The following is a 24,439-nucleotide window of genomic DNA, read 5'->3' as shown; positions in this document are numbered from 1 at the left end:
AAGTAACTCTACACCTTTGTGAAAATGCTTTAGGAGCTCTCTGTCATGAAAGTGTGTGCATGTTTGGATAAAAGGTATAGTTCTATATCATTTTTAATCTTTCAAAGGCCACTCTAACTTGAACGTTTTTGTACGAGAGCGAGATTTCTAACTTACTAAACGGTTTTAAAGCTCTCTGATTGGTGGTTTGCAGCAATATTAGACTATGTGAGAACTTTCTTAGTCTCATCATTGCGTGTATAGCATATCAGGTCAGTCCCGTGAACTGAGCCTGCTGTGAAATTGCTTAAGCTTGGTTTGAAAGTATTCATGCAAGTCATATATCACCCGCTCGCAGTTCACCTTATCTTGACTGCTCTAATACTGCCACAAGAAGCCTAGCTTGCTCACATCAAAGAAATGTTTTGAAAGTCCTATAAGCACCCTTTAAAGGGTTACATAGATCTCCTGAAAATACAGAGCTGAGTTAAGAGACCTATCGTGGGAATAACAACCCGGGCTGATGATTTAGGCACTTCAGTCGAGATGTTGATGTTCAAATTATCAAGAATGTCCAAAATTTATTTACAAGAAAATGTTTTGAAAGGTTTTTTTTAATGTGTATTTTTATGTGTTGTGTTTACTTCCTTTCCTCTCCATGCAACCTCATAACAAGATGGAAAAACAATCAAAAATGCAAGCGCCTCAGAGGTAAATTAACTTTATTTAAAAAAAAAAAAAAAGTTTATCACGCAAGGCAACAAAGAGAAGAAATGCAAACTGCTATGAACAGACCACAGGATCCCCCCCCACCCCCACCCCCCACCCCCACCCCCCACTGGCAGCAAAGGGGTTCTCATTACAACCAAATCAAAGGATTCAACAGAACAAGACTCACATTGTTCTGATTGTGTTTACTTACACTAAAAACATTAAAACTGGACAATCTGAATGTACAGTAGAAGACAGACAATTCTGATTCTCACATGAATCCAAACACAGAACCTTATACTAACTTTTTTTTTTTTTACATTTAGTCGACGGTACAAATGAAACAGGAAGGTTTACGGCTATGCAATACATTTGATTGATCACTTTAAGACAGACTATACATGTCGCAATGGGCACTTTCTGGGGAAAATGGGTTTACCAAAAAAAAAAAAAAAGAAGAAGCAAGGTCCCGTCCAGGGTTCTTTATTGAAGTAACATCAAACCTGCATGTTGAGGTAAGCATGCCACTGGGGAATACGAAGGAAGCGATTCCCTTTAGAAAGGACTCCCTTAACCATATCCCCACTCACTTTGTAATTCGCTTTGACAGTAAATCAATTCTCAAGCCTGGCCCCTTGGACTCCTCCAACCCTAGGTCCTCCTCTCTCAACATTCCTGCACACATGAATCACTCCAACTCCTGGCTTCTAGAAGGCATTTCCTGCCCGGCCCTCTCTCTCTTTCTCTCTGTCTGACTCCTCTGCTGAAAGCTGGGCAGGAACTCGGCCGAGCTTTGATTTGGACCCAGAGGGAGAGAGGGCGGAGAGCTCAGCTTAACACGGGGCCCTGGCTCTGGGACTGCTCCGAGAGAGAGAGAGAGGGAGAGACATGGAGACCTGGGATGTGTTGGGAGATGCCTGCACACCCAAGCAGGGATTTAGTGTTTTACCCTTCAAATTGCAATAGGAGCAGAAGAGCATATTCCAACGGTAAAATCATCCCAGCACAACTGTCCTCAAGCATCCTCTCTTAGGATTTAAGTCTACATTCTCTCGAAGAAAGATGTTCATTATTTCAGGTCTGAGACCGCTTAACATGAAACATCATCACAGATTTTCCAGAACAACGGAGTGCGTAGTGTTTTAAATTCCTTAACACACTGTAAGAACTTACTGTTACTTCTCAATGAAGTGAATAGAGGAGCATTCAAATAGTTTATGGAAAAAATGTACACAATGGGAACATAAAGTGGCTCTTCAAAGCTGTACACCTGCTCAAGCTTCACTCAAGAAATCATCTTTGATGCTAAATCCACACTATATGTACATATAACTTTTTGTCAGTTGAGCAGACTCGAGATGACCAAAGCAGCTCTTAAAAAGAACGGTCTAAATATTTACACAAGTAAAACGTCCAGTACATATTTTACAGAGATCACGACATAAAGATCACAAACAGATAGTCTTAAGAGTGTGGGACGCGTGAAGCTGCAGCTGAGTGACAAGGGGTCATACTGTATGCAGCGAGCGCTGGCCTACAGTGCAATGGCTGCTCGGTGCATGTATGTGTGCGTGTGTTAGTGTGTGTGTGTGTGTGTGTGTGTGTGTGTGTGTGTGTGTGTGTATACATGTGTAAACTGCAGCAATCGTAGATGCACATGTTTGTAGACTTGTTTTTTTGCGAATGTTGCAAGTGTGTGATCTCATCCTCTTCCATACTCAGATCATGGCTCTTATCACCAGTCTTCCTTTGACCTGGTGAAGATAGTTGATCTGCTCTGACTCCAAGCTCTGATTGGTCAGAGCCTCATCCTCACTATCAGCGGGCTCCTCCTTGACCTTGATGACCCCGTAGTGAGCGTCTGGGAACTCGCTGCTCGAGCCACTGCTGCAACTGCTGAACGTGTGCTTCCGGATGACTCCTCCAGGGGGCAGCCTGTCCTCCTGCATACTCTCTGTCTCCTCTCTGTGCTGCTCCTCCTGCTCTTCCTCTGACTCCTGCAGGTGTGCACTGGGCTGACGTAACTGCTCAATGGACTTGGACAGCAGCTGCAAAACACATTGGCTCCGTATTAATGATGATATCCTGCAGCCAGCAATCTTTAACAATCAAACTTTAATAGGAGCAAAGAAAAAACAATGTCAATTTAAGGCTTCAGCCACTAGTTTTAATCATACAAATACAGCCAAAGAGTAGCTGAAAGATTTTACTTTAAAAAAAACAAAAGGTACCATCCTCATCTGTCAGTTAATTGCCACGTAATAATACTTTCCTATTTTCAGAAAATGTTCATCCTCTTGCAAATCAAAATCAACAAAATCAAACTCTTCACAGTCTCTGTAACTAAATAAATGACCTACAAATGTTGCATGTCTATATTAACTAATATTTGCTTATATTTAACTATTATTGTCATGCTAATTATAAAACCTTAAATTAAGAACAATAAAAACTGCAGTAATTATAAAACAGAAAAAAGGACATAAAATATATGTCACGTTGGACATTTTTAAAACACACACCACAAGTGTGAACATTTTTGTGTGACACTGACACTGACACTGACACGGTTAGGGGCGGCTGTGGCTCAGGTGTTGCCCACTAACCGCAATCTCCTCCTGTCCACATGCTGAAGTGTCCTTGGGCAAGACACTGAAGTTGCTCTCGATGCTACGCGAGCCTATTAGTGTGTGAGCGTGTTATAAGTGCAGCCCATCAAACATGACTGTGTTCTGCAAAATAGAGTGTTTTTCTTACATTGGAAAAAAACAGAGGGGACTTTTAGACTTAGAAAAGAGGCAGTTATATTATGCAGAATATTAGTGAATTAAATGTCACATTTACACATACAATTGTAAACAGCTGTATTTATGGAAGCTATTGTAACTTTAATGATGTGGCTGGTGGCTTTGGTAAACAACATGTTAGGAGGGTTAAGAGTAGAGACAGATTAGCCATTGTGCCTACCTTTTGTATGAGTTAATAAACATTCAGTAATGGTTACGGCCACTTAAGGGGATTAGTGTCACCCACGTACATTATAAAATACAGATCCGAATGTACGAGGTCTGGCCTATGGTGAATCATGTATTTTCCTAGAAAACTGAGATTATATTCTGCTGTTACTGGAGCCACGCTTCTGGTGTAGGGAGAATGGCATTACATTGGCTTGCCAAAGAGGATATCAACAGAGCATATGGCATTCTGCTCCATCAAACTGAGCCAACGTCCTCTCTACTGGCACCATTCATGAGCCCATCATATTACACTCTAAACCTAGGCAATTTACATGCATATTCTTACTTCATCTGTGTTTGTTTTTTACTCCCATCAAAAATGTTTACGTCTATCAGTGTCAATTCTCTATTTTTATTAACATTTAGCACCCGGACATCAGCACGTCTTAAAGCACAGGTTTGCATTTAAGGAAAAAGGATACGAACTGTAAAAACTACATTTTAATTAAGTAACAGTTCAATATTTGTTTAACAGAGGCATATGAGAGGGATACTTCAGTGACTTGCAGAACTAATGGTGCCGTGATATGATTATTTAACCACCAGAGGGCTCCAAGAACAGGCAGAGAAGTATCTTCCCTTTGACAGCTGGTAACCACAACATTACTGTCTGCAGAATCTAGTCCTTATATAAATATCCTTTCAGCTATAAGAATTAGCCTCCTTAGTTTGGTATTAGTAAACACTGTTCAAACCTCTTCCTAAAATCCATAAGCTCTTGTAAATTTCCATTAGTGCCCCCTACTGTTGCTGGCACTGAAGGAAGTTTAAAAACAACCGTAGACAAGCCACTGCTTGGAAATTAATTAGGGCAATGTTTTGGAGATCCCTCTTCACAAACACTGAGGGCTCATCCCTGATTAGTGGCCATTTATAACCTCCACTTAAAGAAGCTTTACTTGCGATCTCATTGGGCCGAGTGATCAGAGCAGGCCCTGTTCACGTATTTCAGACAAGATGTCGTCATTATTCCAAAGCTCTTTTCAAATCGAATCAGCTTCAGAGTACTTTTCAGTAATTACAGCTGATATTAAGACTAATTTCCGCTGCCCGGCTATACCACATGTTAGTTATTTTTAGAGTTACAGAGGAATTTAACCGGAAACTGTTAAAGTTGTACACCTGTACTGTACAGCTCAATAAGTGCTTGTCGTGGGTTGTGCTTTTTTAATACTCCTCGGTATGAGTTGCTCTATGGTTCCCATGGTTTCATGGCCCAGCGTTGGGACACATCGCTACGTGAACTCACACAATACAGCCTTTCACAGTTTCTGCCACCTCACACACGTCCCTCACCAGAATAATTACAGTCTGTGTATAGCGAGGTCACCTCGGCCAACTTACAGAAACACAAATATTGCCACAGAGGAACAAAATGCATTCGGGGCACTTTTTTCTTCATTTGAACTTAGATGAATTGAATTTCACAGAGTTAGCATGTGAACAGCACTGATGCCTTAAGCTATGATAACAGAATTAGTGCAGGGGAAGGATTTCTTCCCCATTTGAAGTCAGGCAGAAGTTCTTTGCTTTGCAGAAATAACACCAGGATTCAGGGAAGAACAGTCTACGGCCCAGGTCTGTAAACTTGAGCTGCCACAGATGCTTTTACAAAAGACTAAAAATAGATCAGCATTTGTGTGCTTAAAGTGATTAAATCAGACTCCCTGCAGTAAAATAAGACCTCATGAGACCTAAAAAGGAATACAGAATGCTGCGAAAAGCAATTTGAAAGTCAAAACCCTCCACTGTGAATGAATATTGATGACCAGCACAATACCTTATTTATATGGACCTGCTGCTGGTACTGTTTCTGTTTTTCCAGGAAGTGCTGGTGTTGCTGCTGGATGACAAGTTGGGCCAGTGTGTTCTGAGGCAGCGGCGCCGACTGGGTTCTGTTCAAAGGTCGGTGTTTTGGTAGTTTGGGCCGACTGCTGGAGGGGCGATCCTTCATTGCCAGAGGGGACTGCGGGTGGGACGACATGGAGCCTTGGCCTTGGCCAAAAAATATGAAAACTCTTGTTAGATTTTTCTGTAATCATACTTTAAAAGTAGTTGAATTTTCAGTATAAGAATATGCAGTCTTACCACAGGAGAGCATCTTCTGCTGCCTCATTTGCTCCTTCTGGAGGAGGTGTTGGAGGAGAGCCTGGTGGCTGGGGCTCACCTTTGACTCCAGGCCAGTCTGAAGGGGCACAGGGCCCAGCAGGTGCCCAGGCAGCCCATGTTTGATTTCTGTTGATCTGTCTTTCAACCCCATAGCAGCCTAAGAGAGGAGAAAAGACAGTAAAGTCATGATTAATCTTGAATACGCGCTACACATGCAGTGCGTTAGGCCCGATGGTCAGGTATAGTAATTTCTTTAACAATAATTTAATAATATCAACTGTTTTTTATGAATGAAAATGGGTCGCATAGTTACAAATTCAAGATAAGGCATCATCGCTGAAATCAGAGACCGTCAGTGGTTAGCATCTGATGAACAGGCCTCTGTGGAATGTGCCAGAGCTAAAAGATGATATATCATGTGCTAGGTTATCAGGAGTTGCACTTGAGTGGATTTGGACTTCTTAAAAGCTGTGATAAATGAGGTAATAGGGGAGGATAAGAGCATGCCTGACACAAGACACTGCAGAACAATATTTATCTAAGGTCGATAAAATCATTTGGGGCCACAGGTCAGCGACCTGACAGCAGGTTTCGTAACTTCCAGACTGAGCCGAGAAGCTTTCATTCACTGAACGACTACACAGGTGTCTGCGATGGGATTTCATGAAAGAATGTCTGCAAAATTCATACTCACATTAATGGGTGAGGACGCAGTTGAAAGTCCCAAGGAGATGTTGGGTAAGGAGGGAGATGTATATAAACTCAGCATGGACACAGAGCCCTCAGGTCGAAATAATCTCGGCTGGGAAGGCCATCTCTACATCAAACATGCAGGAGAGACCAAGAGAGAGAGAGCGATTTAGGAGGAGGGGGCAGATTTAGAAATCCCACTATGGACAATTTCAAAAGGCAACATGAGCAGTAGCATAAAGGTTAATGCACGAACAACAGCCCACCTTGCTGCAAACAGAAATGTACAAGGTTTTATGATGGATAAAGGCAGCAAAAGTTTCTTAGCCCCTCACAGAATGGCACCTGTGAGTATGATGTGCTATTATAAAGCACTGCAAACCTCTAAATCTCCCGCTCCATCCTCAGTTCTTCAGTCCCCAGTTGTCCTACAGCCTGTTTCTGCTCCCCGGTCCCGACCCTCAGGCTACTCTCTCAGAGAACATCAGCACTGGGGCATACTTCCTGCACCCAGCCGAGCAGTGGACCAGCATGTGGTTTTGGAACAGCAATGTTTATCCTTCCAACCCCTACCAGTACTCAGTGACCTGTATGTGGATATCCGGCCCATATTTGACCCGAGGGACCAGTTCCCTCTGAAAAAGGATACCTAATGTAACGGTGCACAAACACGCCTTGCTTTTGCAACAGGCATGAGGTCCACAAGCAGCCCCACAGTCCACCAGTGACTTTTATGAGAGCCTCAGCTTGGGCCGCAACAATAGCAATCCTGTGTGTTTATGTTGTTAGCATGTGGGTGTCTTTGGCTACCAGTGCCTGGGATATCAATTAAAATCCACAGTTCGCCTGTCTCCCTAAGCCCCAACCTTCAGCCCCATGTCAGGGCGTCTCTCCCTTCCCTGTGTCACTGGAGGTCCCTGGGAGAATAAACAGTGATGGTTAAGGAAAACACAGCTGTTCTGGTGAGATTGTTTCAGAGATGTGTCATATCTGCCACACTCTATAATAGTCTGCTTTGTGAGCTGAGTCTGAGGGGAGCTCTGGTCAGTAACTCAGCCATGAATCTGTTGGGAAACGCCTCAGAACAACTCAGTACAGGCAGGCAGCCAGGCCAATGACAGAAATACAATGACAAGCCAACAGCAACCTTACAGCCAAACTGCAGATTTTTCTTCTTGCTTTGGAAATAAAAGAAAACATAAAACTGATTGTAGAGCACATCTGGAAGAAATAATTATGTATAATAGAAAAAAAAAATTAAAATTTCTGCTGTTATATTCAGCATTGTAAAACAAACTCAATTTATTTTCCTGCAGAGTGTCATCTTTATAAAAGCAAACTGGGGGTAATCAGACATGTGGGTCAACTTGTACGCCTTTAATGTCAGTGTGGGAAGTAACAGAAAGAGGACAAGTGGCTGTTTTTATAGCTGAAAGCAGAAGGGCAGATAAAGCATTGCTCTGCCATACGATTACTGTTTGATATTCAAATCATTTCCAAGCAGAAAAGCATCAGAAATTAGTTTATTGCTTTATTCTTTTGACAAATCAGTTGCAGTTCTCATGATTTATAAACATACCTCAGTTTTTGTGGTAGTTGGCAGAGAGGAGGGTCCATTTTCAGCCCCCAAGGCACTGGAGGCCCCTATGGGAGAGCTGGGGCCAGAGCCAGGGGCACTGTTAGTGGACGTAGAGTCTACGAAACATCAAGGAGTTAGACACAGTATGCGTGCTCACACTCTACACACAACTCACATGCACAGAGTTTTGGCATAACAGCTGCAGCCTCACTACAGTTTTATGTGTATGGTCATGGCTGCCTGATTACAATGGTGGTGAAAGTACAATGACCATTATATGCTACTGCATCCAAAAATGACTTATTAATATGCAGCTCTATAATAATGCCACTAAGATTCAGGTTTACGCTGTTTTGCGAGAATATTTCAAGATGTAGACAAAAACAGACACAGAAAAAAAAAAAAAAGGAATTTCAACATATAGCTATGTAGCATACCCATCAGCTCCAGAGCCCTCTTCTTGTATGGAGTCATGATGTTTCCATCTCTTCTCTTTAGCATTGGGCTGCTTCTCCTCTCTGCCACCTTCTGCTTCAGCCTGGATCGTACCTTTAGGTTGGGCTCAGAGGCTACAAAATAAAGAACAAATACTGTAAGTCTCAGATCATATTGTTCAAATGATAAAGATGCCCCATAATGTGGATATTCAGTTGTATGATAATGTAAGTGTACTGTCACTATTTTCATAGTCAAACAGCATGCTTTTAAACAGCACTACAGTAATGAACATTTTAAAGAAAACAGTAATTCCATAAAATAAGAGGAAACTCAAAGAAAAACAAATAGACTATAAATCCATTAGAAAACAAGCAATGTTGTCACGTTTTGACATGTCACATTTTCAGTTACAGAGAAATTCAGAGCAGGTTTCAGATAAATTAAATGAGTCAGGGTTGGACCCATTTCCACCTCATCTGGACTAAATTAGGTTGAGCAACACACAGGCTCTAAGTGAAACAGTCCGCTACCTGCCGCCCTGGTGACCACAGTCTGATACAGTAGCAACAGTTAAACTAACACAAAAACATGGCAGATGTTTCAGGCTCGCCCCACATCCCCTCCTCCTAATGCAAACCAGAGATACAAAAACACACGGTCCGAACACACACTCACACGCAGCCTGGCCTGAAACGATCCAGACTTACAAATCCAGTCCCTCTCTGATGACCACAATGCTGACGCAATATCTTTCACAATAGACTTATTACGTTCAAGCTTTTCTGATGGTGTTAATGATGGTTTTAAATACTGAAATTTTGTTTCCCTTAACATTATGTAATGAATTTTAAACCTCTACTTAATTGGGGTGAATTTGCTCAGTATAAATGCTCCATTTAATGACCACCAACAGAAAGTATTACACAACTATTACACCTAATAGTATTACACTATTAGGCTAAGACTCCCACATCAGAGAGATTATTATATTCTTTCTTTAAATTCTAACTTTAACTTGATGATAACATTTGATAACTGTGATTGTATTGTATTTCAACACTTATAGATTAGATTTGAATCTTTGAAAATATTACAGAGTCTCCAGCAAATAAATGGTCACTTTAGAATGAAACAAAAAAGACAATATCACAGATTAGTGAACTAGTCCATGAAAATGTATGCGTGGTATGACATATGTGACAATGGAAAAATTATATGGTGCAAAGAATTGAAAAATGTCTGGTTGAATCAAAGCAAAGAATGCATTTTTAATGATGTAACCATCATTTATATGAATGGAAGAAAATGCTTTTGTATCTGTCTGTTGAACCACGCTCCTGTCTAGTCACAGTGACAGTGACTCACTCGGTCATGTCTCATATAGGCTTCCCATCAACCCTTGAGACATGGAATCCCACAGCTCGCTTTACACACTCAAATAAACAAGCAGAATAGATAAGCTGGTCTTTTGACTGAAAGCCAGGGCACAAAGCTGTATTGAAGTTATGTAAACCCTCAGTTACACAATAGCCAACCTGTTTCAATTATTTAGTTCTGATCAATAATTAAATGGGCCCTTTTGTGAGGTGTACAACATACAGCTATACATAGGGAAGTGCGGCTGTGATGTGGGAGCAATGCAGGGGGGAGGAAAGGGAGCAGTGACGGGGGCACAGCTCGGAGAGTGGGCCAGATGTTGCTATTTCTGGATTTTATCAAAAGCAGCAAAACCCTCTTCCCTAATACGTGGCACAGACCTCTAATCCTGTGGGTGTGAGGTAGAATGAAAGAGAACGAGGGAGGAAGAAAGGAGGCAGGAGAGATAAATGGAGAGAAAACGCTGTTGGGAGTCGTATGAATCTGCTTCACGCCCTGCTGCCTTGATTGCTTTCTATTTTTACACGCTGCTGCCACCAAGCTACGCATCCCAATTGGTCGCCACGGGAACGCCAGACAGCAGCATGGGAACAAACACTTTCTCACTGGTCTCCATGGAAAAAAATGCCCTGATGCACGGCGCAACAGGAGGCAGTGATGGCAGCGGCAAGGCATATTCTCTGAACACCTGGGTCACTTCTGCACCCAAGTTTCAGTTCATGAAAACATACACAAATGCCTGCAATATACCGCAGCCATAAATCAATCTCCTCATGTGTTATGCTTCATCAGAATTTTAACTCTGCTGTCACTGTGAGTGCCTGTGTCCATTAGAGCCTGAACCTGGACAGATGGCTGTGTGGAAAGCTGAGGTGTGTGTTCTGTACATACGGACACCTGCTATGCATTTTGCTGCTGCTTAAACTAATGCTGAACAGGAGAAATGAACGCTTATTATTTTGACCGCACAAAGTTCTTAAGCAGAGCTAAAGTCCCTTACAGTTTAGATACTGAATCTCATAAGATCAGCACCTTTATGTCTTTCATTACTGCTCCTGCTTCTATTCTAGATCTATTCTTAGCAGAAGGAGTTTCCACACAAACTTCACTTTGATATGATTTGGGCTTTACAGTTTTACCTTTGCAGGATTATTTTTGAAAATCTTTCCTGCACCTGCTGAATGCACACATTTGGTAACTGGGTCAAGACCAGAGAGGGTGTTGCACTTCTTACTGCTAAGCTGCAACCATTCTTGCCACAGACTATCGCGTGCCCTCGGTCCAGTCTATTCTAATTGCAGGAATTGAAACAAAGAGGATATATACCGAGTAAACAAGTTAATCACGTGAAATTCTTTGAGCTACTTTTTGAATGAAATAAAGACAAGGGCATCACAGCTGTTCTGTCTTTCAAGGGGTGATATAAGTAATAAAAGAACACTTAATGGAAGAGATGAAAGCAGAGATTGTTTCTCTAGCAGGGTATTTTGAGGACTTATTGCTACATAGCTAAAACTACAACTACATATTGTGTCTTTGCATTTTTTGTAGACCACCAGGTGTTTGTACACTAAAAAGTGTACAAAAGTTTGTTTGTCTCAAAGGCTTTTCAAAGCAAATTACTTTGACAGGGAAAAGTAGTTAGTTCCTGTTTCTGGGGGGGGGGGATAAATGCACAAACTTTACTTGATTAAGATGCTAATTTCATATTTTCAGGTTATAAAAACATTTATTGACCACCATGTGATGAAGTCTGTAAATGTAAATGTAAATGTTACATGAGCATCATCAACCTCATTGTGACCCTCAACCAGAAAAAGATGGTGCTCAGCCCTCTGGGCACACAAGGCAGTGGGGAGTCTAACATGGAGGGTTCAAGTCATCTCCACTTTGTTTTGAGAGAGCTATCTTTGCTTAAACAAACAGTGCTGTCGAGGTTCATCCTGCCCGTGCAGTTTTAAGTCAGCAACAACTGCCAATCAGCTATCAGTGACAAGCAGTGGCTCAGGGAACAACACTACCTTTGTGCGTCCCCCTCGCGTGCCAAGCTCTCTGAGGACTTTAATGAAGACAGACAGGAAGTGGGGGAGGAAGGCCTGAGCAGGAAATGACCACATATAGATTCAGGAATCCAAAGAGTTAGAAATAGTTTTATCAGTGCAAGAGAGTCAGGCGCAGAAATGGGGCGATGATTTAACCAAAAACAAAAGCATGAATGTGTTCTGTTTCATCAGCAGAGGGACTGAAATGCTATCCTTTCAGTTTTTTGTTGAAACCTGCCTTTTTGTATTCACACTGAAGGGTAAACAACGCTACCATAAACAGCCTCTCTGTTATTTTAGAAAATGGTCCTCAACTTATACACTCCTTACCCTGTGGGTCTAAAAGTATGTCCCAAAGATGGAAATATATATCAAGAGAAGATATTCCTCTGTTCTGAAGATGTCATAGTTCAAGACAATAAACAATAAACAACTAAAGTCTCCTAAAGCTTTCATTTACCTTTCTAATATTTGTTCTTGCCATGCCATGCCATTACTTTATTTCACAAGCTATAATTCTTCTGCCTGATCTCTAAATTGTGTATATACGCAACATGACTTGCCTGTAGTTAAACAGCTCAACAAGTATAATTTTTTTTTGAATGTAATTAAAAGAGACACAGAGGGGAAAAGAGCATGAAATAATTTGGTGACCTCATTGCAGAAATATTAAGTTTTTAGCTTGGCGAGCTCTTATGCTCGTGCAAACCAAGAGAGGCAGGAATTATTCTTATTTACATAGCCATCCCCAAAGGCTTCCTCAAACTTTAAACCAACAAACCTGAGCTGCTTTTTGGTGGGAACCTGTGTCTTTTAAAAATACTTTTTAAAGCACATAACTCAGGAGAAATGAATCTGCCTTAATTCTCCCATTTAACCCTAAACAGTTTTAAAGAGGACTTGTAACTTGGTATATTATTATAACATCGGGACAAATGGGGTTCCTTTTAAATAATGGCAGGATAATTTTAGTACAAATAATAGTAATTAAAATTTGAACTTGTGAAGTGAAAACATGCAATTAAACATTGTAGTTGCCTGTGTTTAGCTGCTATGTTTCAGAATAAACCAAATAAGAAAAAGGAGGGTTTAAGTTAACTTTCTGGCGTGTGCCACATCTTTGGAAAGTTGCGTGTTGAGCCCTGGAGGAAGAAGGAGGGGGGCAGGGGTCATAATGAGCCTGACTGATGTTATTAAGAGGTCATTCGGAAATACTCCATGGGTATACCCACCAATTGACTGACAAGGGTCAAAAAGACACTCATTGTATTAATAACATTACTTCACATGGAAATCTTACAAACTAGCTGAATGTCTCCGTCGATTTATACATACATGTACAGTATGTATATGTATTTGCATTTTTGTGCCCGTGCTGTGTGCCAATTAACAGACCTGTCTTCCTCAAGGGGAAGTCATCCTTGCTCTCTATGGGTGATGGTAGAGTATAATGGCAGGTAGGGGATGTGCCACCCAGAGGTGGAGAGCTTTGGTCCAGGGATGTGTGGTGAGAGGACCTGGAAAAAAAAAGAATAAATAATTTTGTAATGAATACATTTTGCAATGTATATTTTCCTTAAACTCCTTCAGGCTAAAGCAACACAGAGTACTTACGTATACCAGAGTTTTGGGTGGTGGATGAAAGAATGATTGGCTCCGTTGTTGGCAGGGTCCTTTGCTGATTTGCTTAACAGAAACTCTTGGAGTTTCTGCTTCACTTCGGTACTAGCCACCGCACCTGTGAGACCAAAAGACAGAACCAAAGGGATTGGGGTTACCCTACAGCTATGACTCACAATGTGTGAATGCCTTAGATAACAAACAAACTTTAACTCTATTGTAACCTGCAGATTTCCTCAACTGTTTTCCTGTATCACATTTAACTAACAACTGTCCTAGAGTTTCTACATTAATCTTTTTTTCTCTATAATCTCCTGTGATTGAGTTTACTTTAGTTTCCTGAGCAGCTAAACCTATGTGGAAGATCTCCCCCTAGTGGTCTGAGAACAATGTATTCGTTTCTACTAAAGTGATACTGCAGAGACCTTTTTTCCCCATCAGATGGTTTCAGTTGCAGGGCACAGTTTCAAATGACCTGACCTGACAAAGTCATGACTCTTGTCTATTATTAGCTATAAGGTAAAAACAGAAGTGGAATACTATATCTGCCGCTATTTTCATCTTGCTTTTGAAAGACCTTTTCTCAAAAATTCTAAGTTTAAATGTCATGAGTCAACTTTACATCATCAGTTGCATGTACTACTTAAGTATCATCATCATTAATCGTTGTAAATTTCTCTTTATCTGATGTCTAAAGCAAGGTCCAGCCTTGTAATTTGCTTGTTCCCAGGCATCCTCCAGGACAGTTGAATCTAATATTGAGAAATCTTTTCTCTGATAGAGACATGAAATCACAACAGTTTGTCCTCCTTATTAACAGCACTTGTCCTATGCAGTGAGAACAACAAACTATTCATGAATTTTTAACCTCACTGTTATAGTGCCAAATGTGATCCGACTGAGAACAACATTAGTCGTGGTAAGTAAGTCGTGGTGTGGTCTTAAAGAACACAAACAAAACATATTTTCTCGCTTACTTGCAGAGGGTTTTGATTTCATATGCACAGCTTTTGAGATATCTGCATTTTGTGTCACTCCAAAATGAAACAATAGTTTTCCTCTCCTGCTAACTTTGTGCTTAGTTTTGTCCAAAATTATTGTATATCTGTTAGACCTTGTATAGACCACTTTCATTAAAGTATAGCAAACTACATTAATGTGTACCCCAGGATGAGTAGTTATCAGTGCTATAATAGACAAGGGAAATCTAAACAAAACAATTTAACATCAAGCTCAATTAGACTTCGCAGCCCAACAGCAAATATATTTTTATAGCAATTAAAAACAGGCCTTTTATTACAATAAAATGTAATTCATGGGTGAATTATCCATGTCTATAAAGACAATTCTCCCACATGACTTGAAGGCGGTTATCCTAATAATAATGATGATGACAGAACATGTGCATTGCCAAAGGGGAATACTGAGTAGTTTCTCAGTCAGTGGAACTGTAGTACAGCTTTCCTATTCAGCTGTTATATGCATATTTTTGCTTTGGCTTCTCTGTTAAGGTAATGCATGTTAAAAAAAAAAAAAAAAAAATGATTGAAAAGGTTAAGGGTTAGAATTTGTGGCCCCATGCTTGCTTTTGCCTGGGGCCCTCAAAAATGTTTAATTCATCTCCTGATAGTAAGGAGGTGGTGATGATGACGGTGTCGAGCTCTTACTCTCTCGGGAGCGCTCCTTGCCCCGGAGGCTCAGGCTGGAAACATGCTGCTCTCGCCGATGCCTCTCCTGCTCCTTCTCCTGCTGGTTCTGCTGCTGCTGCTGCTCTAAACGACGTTCCTTCTCCGCAAGCTCCTGCTGCTGTTTCATGGCCTGGAGCTCTTGCTGGAGCTGAAAAACATGCAGGCCTCACATCAGCATGAATAGAGCACACTGATAAACAGATTTTTTAAATGACAGTGGCTTCTGTGAAATTCTGCACTTTCTATTTTGCTGTGATGGACAATTCTGTGCTCGGCTGTAAAAAAAAAAAAAAAAAAAGAACTCATGCTGAGCTGTAATGTATCGCTCAACACTCTGGCTTGCTGTGCTCAGTTGTTTCTCCTTTTCTGCACTTTGTAATGTTGTCCTGAGCTATACAGTTTTCTACTGATCTGCCCTATGCCATGCTGTGTTGTGTTCTGTTGTGTTCTGTTGTGCTGGGCTATGCCACTGCGTACGCTGCTGTGCTGTCCTCCATACCACTGTTCAGCGCAATGCTAACCTTGAGATGCTCCTGGAGCTGAGCCTGGTGCTGACGGGTCAACTTCTCATGCTGCTTCTGGAACTCGCTGATTAGTAACTGCTTTTGGATCTGCTGCTGCTTCTGAATGAGAAGTAGTTCCTGCTGCAGCTGCCTCTCCCACAGTCCCGGGTCCGAGCCTGGCCCCAGCATCCTCAGATCTGTGCGCAGGTCCAAAGGAGATAAGGGATCCACAGCCAATGGCACGTCTGGCTTGATATCCACTGTGGCCCAGAAATGGGAAAGAAAAGAGGATAAAGAGATTAACAGATCTGTCAGTGCCTAATTGCACCTTTACCAATACAAACCAAAACAATCAGAGATGGCTGTGTGTGGTGTTAAAGTTGTTAAAGGACTGTTAAAACTTGAAAAAAAAAAAAAAAGATTGAGGGGCAGAGAAACACATCTTTCTCTCCCAGGACACTTGGAAACCTGCAATTATAATAGTTTCTACAAACAAACACAGGATTACATCCGTCAGAGTCTACTGGGAGCAGCAGTATAAGAGACTCAATGGACATTTGGCACGAAATGTTGAAGTGGTCATTTCAAGTATTTACATAAATCCGTGTCTTCCCGCTGTTTGATAAATAAATAAAGGGAGTCCTTCTCCCTGTCTGCACCAGAACATCATGCAGATATCCTCTCTTAACATAAATAATTCAAGGGAAAGTAGATTGTGAACCTGCATGTGTTTGTGAATTCATGTTCCTACGATCTTTCTATTCTTGATGCTGCAATGTGCGCATTGGGAAGAACTGCCTCTATTATAAGTAATTGCCAGATACAAAGTGAGAGGGCATCCCTTTGGTCTCCAAGCTCTATATATAGCCTGTTCCACAGAGAAAATCGATTGCCAGTTAAGAACATAGGAGACAGGGATACTTCATCTCTCTATTCCATAGAGGATGATTAGTGATTGTACAGTATTTTCTTTATCCTCTCAATGATTCTGTTTTAATCCACACTACTATATCTAGCTGAATTCATCAGCTTCATTCAGTGAGCAAGTTTTTGTTTTTTTTAAATCACATCTTTGAGTCAATTTTAAATATTAAAAAAAGGTATTTGTGCGTATATTTGACCAGTGATAAAATCAAAATGTCCAATCCTTGGAAAAGGAGTCATGTTAGTTATGCTGGTCGTGATGTGACATTCAAGGGATGCATTGTCCAGACTGTGTAATGTCTCCATATTGAGACCGGAGAAATATTCAAACCTAGTTAAAATTCCAGGGGCTGGAGGAAGATGTATTAAGTGCATTCATTTCCTTAATCTTCTCAAGGGTCACATCAGAGAGAACAAATACCGGCAGCGGTACTACACTACCTGTTCTTTGAATGCATGAGAAAAAAATCTGATACTTTACACTTTATATTGTTCATGTAAATAATGTTGTCCTATCATGCTTTTACAATTACAAACTATAGTAAAATGCCAATGAAAAGTAGTTTAAACCTGCCAAAATAACAGTGTCTTTCTACAGTAGCCATCAATTAAGAAGCAGTGCCCTCCTGTTCATCGATGCTGTGAAGCTCACTGGCGCCCATTTGTTTTGTCATGTAGCCTGTTTTTCATTGCCACCATTCCATGTGTATGCGGCGGTGATGATTATAAATAGAAACATAAAAGCAAGTGGCGCAATCCTGGTCTGTGACAACCCCCACACCCTAGTATCCACCACCCTAGCTTGCCGCTGCCATGGCAACGCTGGCGACGTAATTATGTCTCCCCATTCTGCAGATATCGAGTCTCACTGCATGTCATCTCCTGCCTACAGTGGCAATGTGACATGTTGACTATTATATCAGCTTTTCAGCTCTTATATAAGAAAGGAGTCCCCAGTAGAGAGAGACAGAGAGAACACGTTACAAAACCCTCCAACACACACACACACACACACACACACACACACACACTGGAGAGAAACAGCAGCTAAGTGATAAGTTGTCTTAAAACATGTTCAAAAAGTGAAGACAGCTCGAGGGGACTCCTTTGCTGTAATTTTCCTCTCTGTGTTCTAAAAACAGCTCCAATCAAATGACAGAGGAGGGCAACAGCTCGGCAGGCGCAGAGAACAGGCACCTGTAGAACAGACCCTTCTCTCCTGACAGGGAATATTAATCTTAGCTTGTAAGTACTTGACAAAGGACTCTTGTGTAGCGGGCACTGTTCCAGGAGCAGCCGTGAACCTGTGAACCATTGAAGGGCTCAGAGAGTCAGACAGCCTCGGTGCTACTTTTGCCTAATGGACCTAAATATAGCAACAAAAAAAAACACCTGCTGCCTGGAAGATTTCACCACTGTGATATCTAATTAATCTCATATTTCATTCGGTACCCTCACTGTGACTGGCATTAAGGATCTCCACTTTGATCAGCATGTCAAGCTAACGCTCCATCACGAAATCTCAGACAGTGGTTTAACAGGATGGGAAGGGAGAGGAGGAAGAGGAGGAGGAGTGTGAAAGCTTCAGCCACCTTTGATAACCGTGGCTGTATGAAATGGCCCTTGAGGAAACCACAACAGCCTCATGTGCCTGTTCTATTCTTGTCTGCTGTCTGTCCACTGTGTCGGCAAGAGTAACGCTGAATGGAATGACAATGTAGAGGAAAAATAACAAGGTCCTAAAGGTAGGCATTGTCCCAGCAACACTGAAGCTTCAACCAGCATCATGTATAATGTACACTGACATTATTCTTTGTGTCGTCTGACATACAGAGAAAAAGTAAAAATATTCTGTGTACGTCACTCAGCCACAGAATACATTAGACCTTGGTATCTACAGCCACGGAGTTACAGTTGATGTATTTAAGTAAAACGCACACCGTGAAACTACCCAAACTGAAACCTGACATTTCTTTTTCACAAAAATACTCCTCAGGCAGAGGAGAATACGGAACCACCAGTAACGATGGCTAAATATAAATGCTTTTCTGAGCAGGGTCTTAATATAGACAATGTGAGAAAGACTGTCACAGTTGTGAGGCCGCCTGCTTAATTTAACATCGGCAAAAATAAAAGCTCCATGTCACATTTATGTAACTTTTGGGTCCTTTTTGAAATGATCACTCAAGGGCATGCCACTTCTGGTTCAGTGGTCCTACAGGGCCATTGGTGTTCATGACCCATGATATGAGTACTTCATTTCGAGTGAAAGTGAGGCGACTCCTGATTGGTGGAGAGTGCACTGAAGAGCCTGTAGGCACTGGTAAACAAGAGATTTATGAATGACAGGTCCCAAATTTGTTTTTAGCACAAGGGAGCAACAAGCACCCTGCCCCATGCCCAAATTCCTCCCTGTGGATGGCCTGCCAAGGGGGGATAGGGTGACTCATGGCCTGTGACCACACTCCCACTGCAGCGTCGCACCGCCAGTGTCCCCAAAGTGTTTATTTCTATAACCGATCTGCCTCTCATTAGCCTTGGTCTTGGCTAGAGTGACAATCACAGCCTTAATTTGAGATGTTGGATGGCTGTCTTTTTTTTTGCCTCAGGCCACATTAGCAGACTTCCCATCCCAGACAGAGAAACACATCCCCAGTGACATTACTATTATATGTGAGAAGTCTGAAATACATTGATACATGCAGTAAAATATTATCCAAAGAATTCACTATGCAGGCTTATGTTGGACTTGGAACTGTTTTAAAGAACACTGTGACATTTCACTATAATCTTTTTTATCCTGATAGCATACAAAGGGATTACTAAAGTGAGAAAGGACTTATCAATATTGTAAACATCACCCTCAGAATATAAACAGCACAGCTATTCTTACACCTTAACAAGTTAGTTTGCCCCTGGAGCTACCTTTTGGTGTCACTGAATAAGACTGAATATTAAGATTTTATTCAACAACAACAAAAAACACTTCAATGCTGCTCTAAAACAGAACAGATTGTGTTTACTCTTCATAAAAATTATTCATAAAAAATTTACAATTTGACTTATTATGAACAATCATTAATAGAAATGTTTATTAATGCTTTTGGGGTTAGTTTAGCTGCAGCGATGTTCTCCAGTTATAAAAAAAATAGCACATATCACACACGTGCTGTGAAACGTTTGTCAAAAAAAATACAGTCTTATTTCATTATACTAATACTATTACAATTATGCAATAGTTATATTTGCAAACAGCTATACTTGAATAATGGATATAAAGAACACTAAACCCTGAGGTTCAAATCTTTAGCAGCAAATAAAAAGTAAGAAATGAGCGTAAATACCACGTTATACATTGTTTCTGTTAAGAATCCTGACTGCTGTTTAGCTTGGAAAAATGAAGACCAGTACAACCCCCTAAACATTCCCGCAAGTTCAAGCAAATTCCTTTTCTATGTATTACAGATACGAGACCATCTTAACACTGTAAAACTGGCCAAAGATCTTTAGTGTTTATTTTATTACTGTTTTGCCAGTAAACATAATGAAACCCTTTGTACTACACTTTAAACATGTATGTTGCGAGCATTCAGTGTGAACCAGAGATGGTTGCTGATCTACATTCCCTGTCTGACAGTATAAATAGAAGCAGAGATACAGAAGATGTTTGAGGGCAAAAATAAGCTGATGCTTGGGACTGCAATGTGGTGCTGGATCTCTCATTAAGTGCCTTGTTATTTTGAGCAGCTGGCACGTCTAAAGCAGGAAACAAGTTTTTATTTTTAAGACTCAGGCTCGTCCTTGCAGCTGAGCCAGAGCTGCGGTTTGCAGAATATCTACTAACAAAGAGAGCTGAGTCGAGCCACCGCCGGTCTTTTACTAAAAGGAGCCAGGAGTCCGGTTGTCTCATGTCCTGTTGCCTGTTGTTCCATCTCACAAAACAAAAACACACTAAACAACATATACCAAACCTTCATCCAAGCAAAATATATTAAATTTATTTTTTTTTAAAACAGCAACTGGTAAGTTATAATTGGGAAGTTCTGGCATTAGGACCTTTCACAGATCTCCCACTCTCAATGCAACATTGGCATTAGATCACACAGTCAATAAAATTAGTAATAAATCAATCAGCAAGAGTGTTTAATCTTAATTCCTTGAGGCACAGCAAACCCTCCAACCAGAGGAAAGGCATCTCTTAGCATCACTAAACCACAAGTCATGACCTGTGCTTTTCTACAACATGCACACTGAGAAAAACAAAAAAAATATTCAAAATGTCCTTTTCAGTCGCACACTTCTTACTATTAATAATAAAATAATAAGTCACTTTATTCTTTCTGTATAATGAGGGATTTTTAAACAGTGCTGACAAAAACCTATATTCTTTGTGCTAGTTTACGTCGTCTCTTTGGCAGTAAGCACTTCAAATACACGGTGAGGCAACTTGAACAGATGCAGGATACAAACAAGTGGACTTGAAAGGTGTGGACTTGTTATTGTCTGAAAGGTGCCTATTGATATTTTGCATGATATTTTGCGCTTGGGGGAAACTAATTAGATTTTCCTTGTTGGAGAGCCCATGTGAGGACCGTTGTTTATCAGAGCTTTGATGGTGCCAACACTTATCAAAATTAAAATGTGAGATTATACCCTTTATTTTTGCTGAGCCACTTGAAATATAACAGCAGAGAAGTAGAGTATGAAATAAAAGGTCAAGAAGTTTGTTTTAGAAAACAATTCACAAACAACCTATTTATTTGACACAAGGATCACTTCAACGACAATATTCCTGCCAGATGATTTTTATCTTTAAATATTATTTAAAAAATAACAGGAGACAACAACACATCCCTGTGTCTGTCTTAAAGACAATGCATCTGCTCTACTAACGACATGCCACCCGGTAAACTCATAGAAAGGCATCCTGGAGTGGCATTTTCCCACAGATACTGTTAGTCACTGTCAGGCGATTTACTATAAAGTGGAAAGAACAAATTAAACAGGCAAATGACAGAATTCTCTATTAATATCTGTTCCAAACCGCTGTTATATCAGGAGCATGCCGAGATGGAACGATAACGCACAGACGCCTAATCTTAGCAGGCTAATGCCATAAGCTGAAAATAACTCACCTAAGAATAGCTGACCCACAGAATAAGCAAGGAGCACGAATTCAGGCGCTCGGTATATCTGTTATTTGGCTCACAAACCGCTAAAACAAAAGAAGAAAGCCGTGCTCCTGTGGCCCGATAGTCAAATAACATGCTCTATTGACAGACATAGAATGTGTCATTTCTCTGTCATCCTCCTGTCTTATTTGTAAATCTCTTCACTGCCTCTGTGTGGGTTCAGTTTCTTGTTTTGCTTGCCTGAAGTGACACCTCAGGCAAATTTCAATTTATTTTTCTGAGTGTTTTTTTTTTTTTTTTTTTTTTTTTTTTCTTACTCATCTTCTATGCCAAGAATACCAAGTGGAAAATCCGTGTTAAAAAAAAAAAATCTAAATGCACATGCAACAGTTAGCTAGAATTATTCCACGTTGGGTTGTTCTTCATGTTGGCTAATTGTAGATGTAGCGACAGCTCAGAGGTCAAAAAATCTTTTTAAGTAAATTAAGCGCTACTTAATCCACACTTTGTCATTACACACGCTTCCCAGCAACCACATGACAGGGTTCTCACAGAGCACATTGCTTTAACTCTCAACTCATTTCTACAGATAAGGTTTGCTTTTTATCAATAGCCACATGCAAAAAAAAGAAAAGGAAAAAGGTGTGACTCATCTTGAGTCAATACAGTGAATAGCCGTTACTCACAGTGATGTCGGCCATGCACACTTTAATTCAATTCTCAGGTCTAAAATAGAACAGTCCATCTCTGAGGTAAATATCCAGAGAGAAACCTTTCAGATGTCCCCTCAGTATTTCTGTCACAGTTCTTCCTGTTCCCTGAAAAGTGCATGCTGACATGGAAGCTTACAAAACACAACATCCCTGTCATGTTCGCAGTGACTCATTTCAGGCAACTAGAGCATGGGAATAGGTTTAAAGCATTTTCTTTCATCAAAGTCGAGACGGATAAAGAGCACTTTTTAACTGAAAACATGTAGATCTAAAAAAAAAAAAAAAAAAGAAGACCTTTATGCGATCCCACTGAGCAGCACAAATCATAAAGCACAGTGTGTCATCAGAAGAGTAAATACCTTGATTCAGGAAGAAGTGCCTGGTCCTAGCACGTTGCTGTGCTGAGAACCTTTGAGATCTCTTTTCACACAGAATGAGAGACCGGGTGAGCGCAAATAGTTGAGAGTATGTGAGAGTGAGAGAGAGGAGCAGAGCGAGTGCACAGAGGCACAGAGGATGTGAGATAGCGGAGAAGTAGGAACAGATTCAGAGATAGAGGAGAGAGACAGAGATTGGAAGGATAAAAGATTCCTCAAGAGGAGCAGAAACACTGGGCTATGTGATCACCTGAGTTGTTCACGTTGTGCATCTTGCTCTGGTTGGGGAGCTGCTGGTGTCCAACGCGCCCTTCTGTTGTGGAGAAACTTGACTCGCCCTCGTAAATCGTCTGCAGCATACTCCACTCAGCGCTCAGGTCTCATCGCAAGCCTTGCGTTTCCTGTCACCAAGAGCCAACCCTCAGCCACTCAGGGGAGAGACCACGACAACAGGCAACTCTCTCTCTCTCTCTCTCTTCCTCTGCCTGCCTCCTCCTCTGAGAAACTACCCTCACTGTGGAGCAAAAACACAAACTGCACACACTCTCTCTGCAGAGCTGCTACTCTCCCGGGTGCCTCTCTTCAGTCAGGTCCAAACACTAACACAGTGTTTTGGAAAGGATGACAAGTCCGGCTTCTTTTCTTATCTGCCTCGCTCACTATTTATTTTTCTCCTGAGCAAAGTGTGTCTGAGCAGAGACCGAGAAAAAATGTAAAGCTGAGTTGCTAGGAAAGCACTCAGTACTGTGTACTGAGCACCTGAGCAGAGGCAGTAATGCAAACCAGGGAGGGGAGCAAGCTTCATTTGCATGTGAATCAACAACTGAGTGGCCCACAGGTGACAGAAATAGAACAATGGCCAGCCCTGGCTAAAAATAGGTCAGCCAAGGCGCAGGGATTGGAGCAGCATTGATGCGTTTAAAAATACCACACCAAACACAGCTGTCTTCTTCAGCTCCTGCCAGAAGGCATGTCTCCTGACTCCCTCTCTGCAGATGGAGGCTTGAATCCTCTCTCTCGCTCTCTCTCTTCTGATTTGTTGAAGCAGTCTCTCTCACTCACTCTATTTATGTCTTTATTTTGTTCTCTCAGGTACATGGATGGAATTTTGCCTTGATGTTACCGAAAAGAGGCAAATCAACTTTACACCTGCATGTTGTGCTAAAGGTTTAATAAAACAACTGCTTGGCTTTTATATAATTCACAAAAGCATTGAGTAGTGTGTGAATTTTTTGGGGGGAAATAGTAGAAATACTAATGATGATATACACAATACTAGCGCAGTAGCATTTGGGCATAATCTGCATGTGTGACAAAAAACCCAACAGGATGTGTTAAGACAAGTGAGACACCGAATGAACACTGCTCCTTTACGATGCAGAGTGTAACCTCCTGCATTAGCTCAGTATATGTGCAGGGTTCAGTGTGTATCCAGGGCAGTGCTGCTACTCAGGAAGCATGCTTTCAGCTAACCAAGGAAGCCAAAGATGTCATAACAGCATGATCGTAATTACATAAACCTCTCAAACTGTGTCAACAA

General features: G+C 41.1%; 1 protein-coding gene across 4 annotated transcripts in view; it reads right to left on the bottom strand.

Moving 5' to 3' along the window:
- Positions 1 to 811: 811 nt before the first annotated feature.
- The window catches only part of hdac9b (histone deacetylase 9b), a 37,270-nt gene continuing 13,642 nt past the window's right edge, over positions 812 to 24,439 (bottom strand). For 2 of the 4 annotated variants that reach the window (XM_069142984.1, XM_069142985.1), the window contains exons 3-12: positions 15,772 to 16,013; positions 15,230 to 15,398; positions 13,557 to 13,680; positions 13,338 to 13,459; positions 8,523 to 8,654; positions 8,086 to 8,201; positions 6,511 to 6,633; positions 5,796 to 5,973; positions 5,488 to 5,702; positions 812 to 2,738 (exon numbers count right to left, since the gene is read on the bottom strand). In XM_069142984.1, coding sequence (XP_068999085.1) covers positions 2,409 to 2,738; positions 5,488 to 5,702; positions 5,796 to 5,973; positions 6,511 to 6,633; positions 8,086 to 8,201; positions 8,523 to 8,654; positions 13,338 to 13,459; positions 13,557 to 13,680; positions 15,230 to 15,398; positions 15,772 to 16,013 — 1,751 coding nt within the window. In that variant the 3' untranslated portion in view covers positions 812 to 2,408. The other 2 variants (XM_069142983.1, XM_069142986.1) reach the window with 2 other exon arrangements.

The sequence above is a fragment of the Embiotoca jacksoni genome, unplaced genomic scaffold (assembly GCF_022577435.1).
Source record: "Embiotoca jacksoni isolate LCO1_2020_lvr unplaced genomic scaffold, fEmbJac1.0.p SCAF_11, whole genome shotgun sequence".
Lineage (NCBI taxonomy): Eukaryota > Metazoa > Chordata > Actinopteri > Embiotocidae > Embiotoca > Embiotoca jacksoni.
Note: the sequence above shows the minus strand (reverse complement) of the source record. Positions and strands in the feature narration are given on the sequence as shown.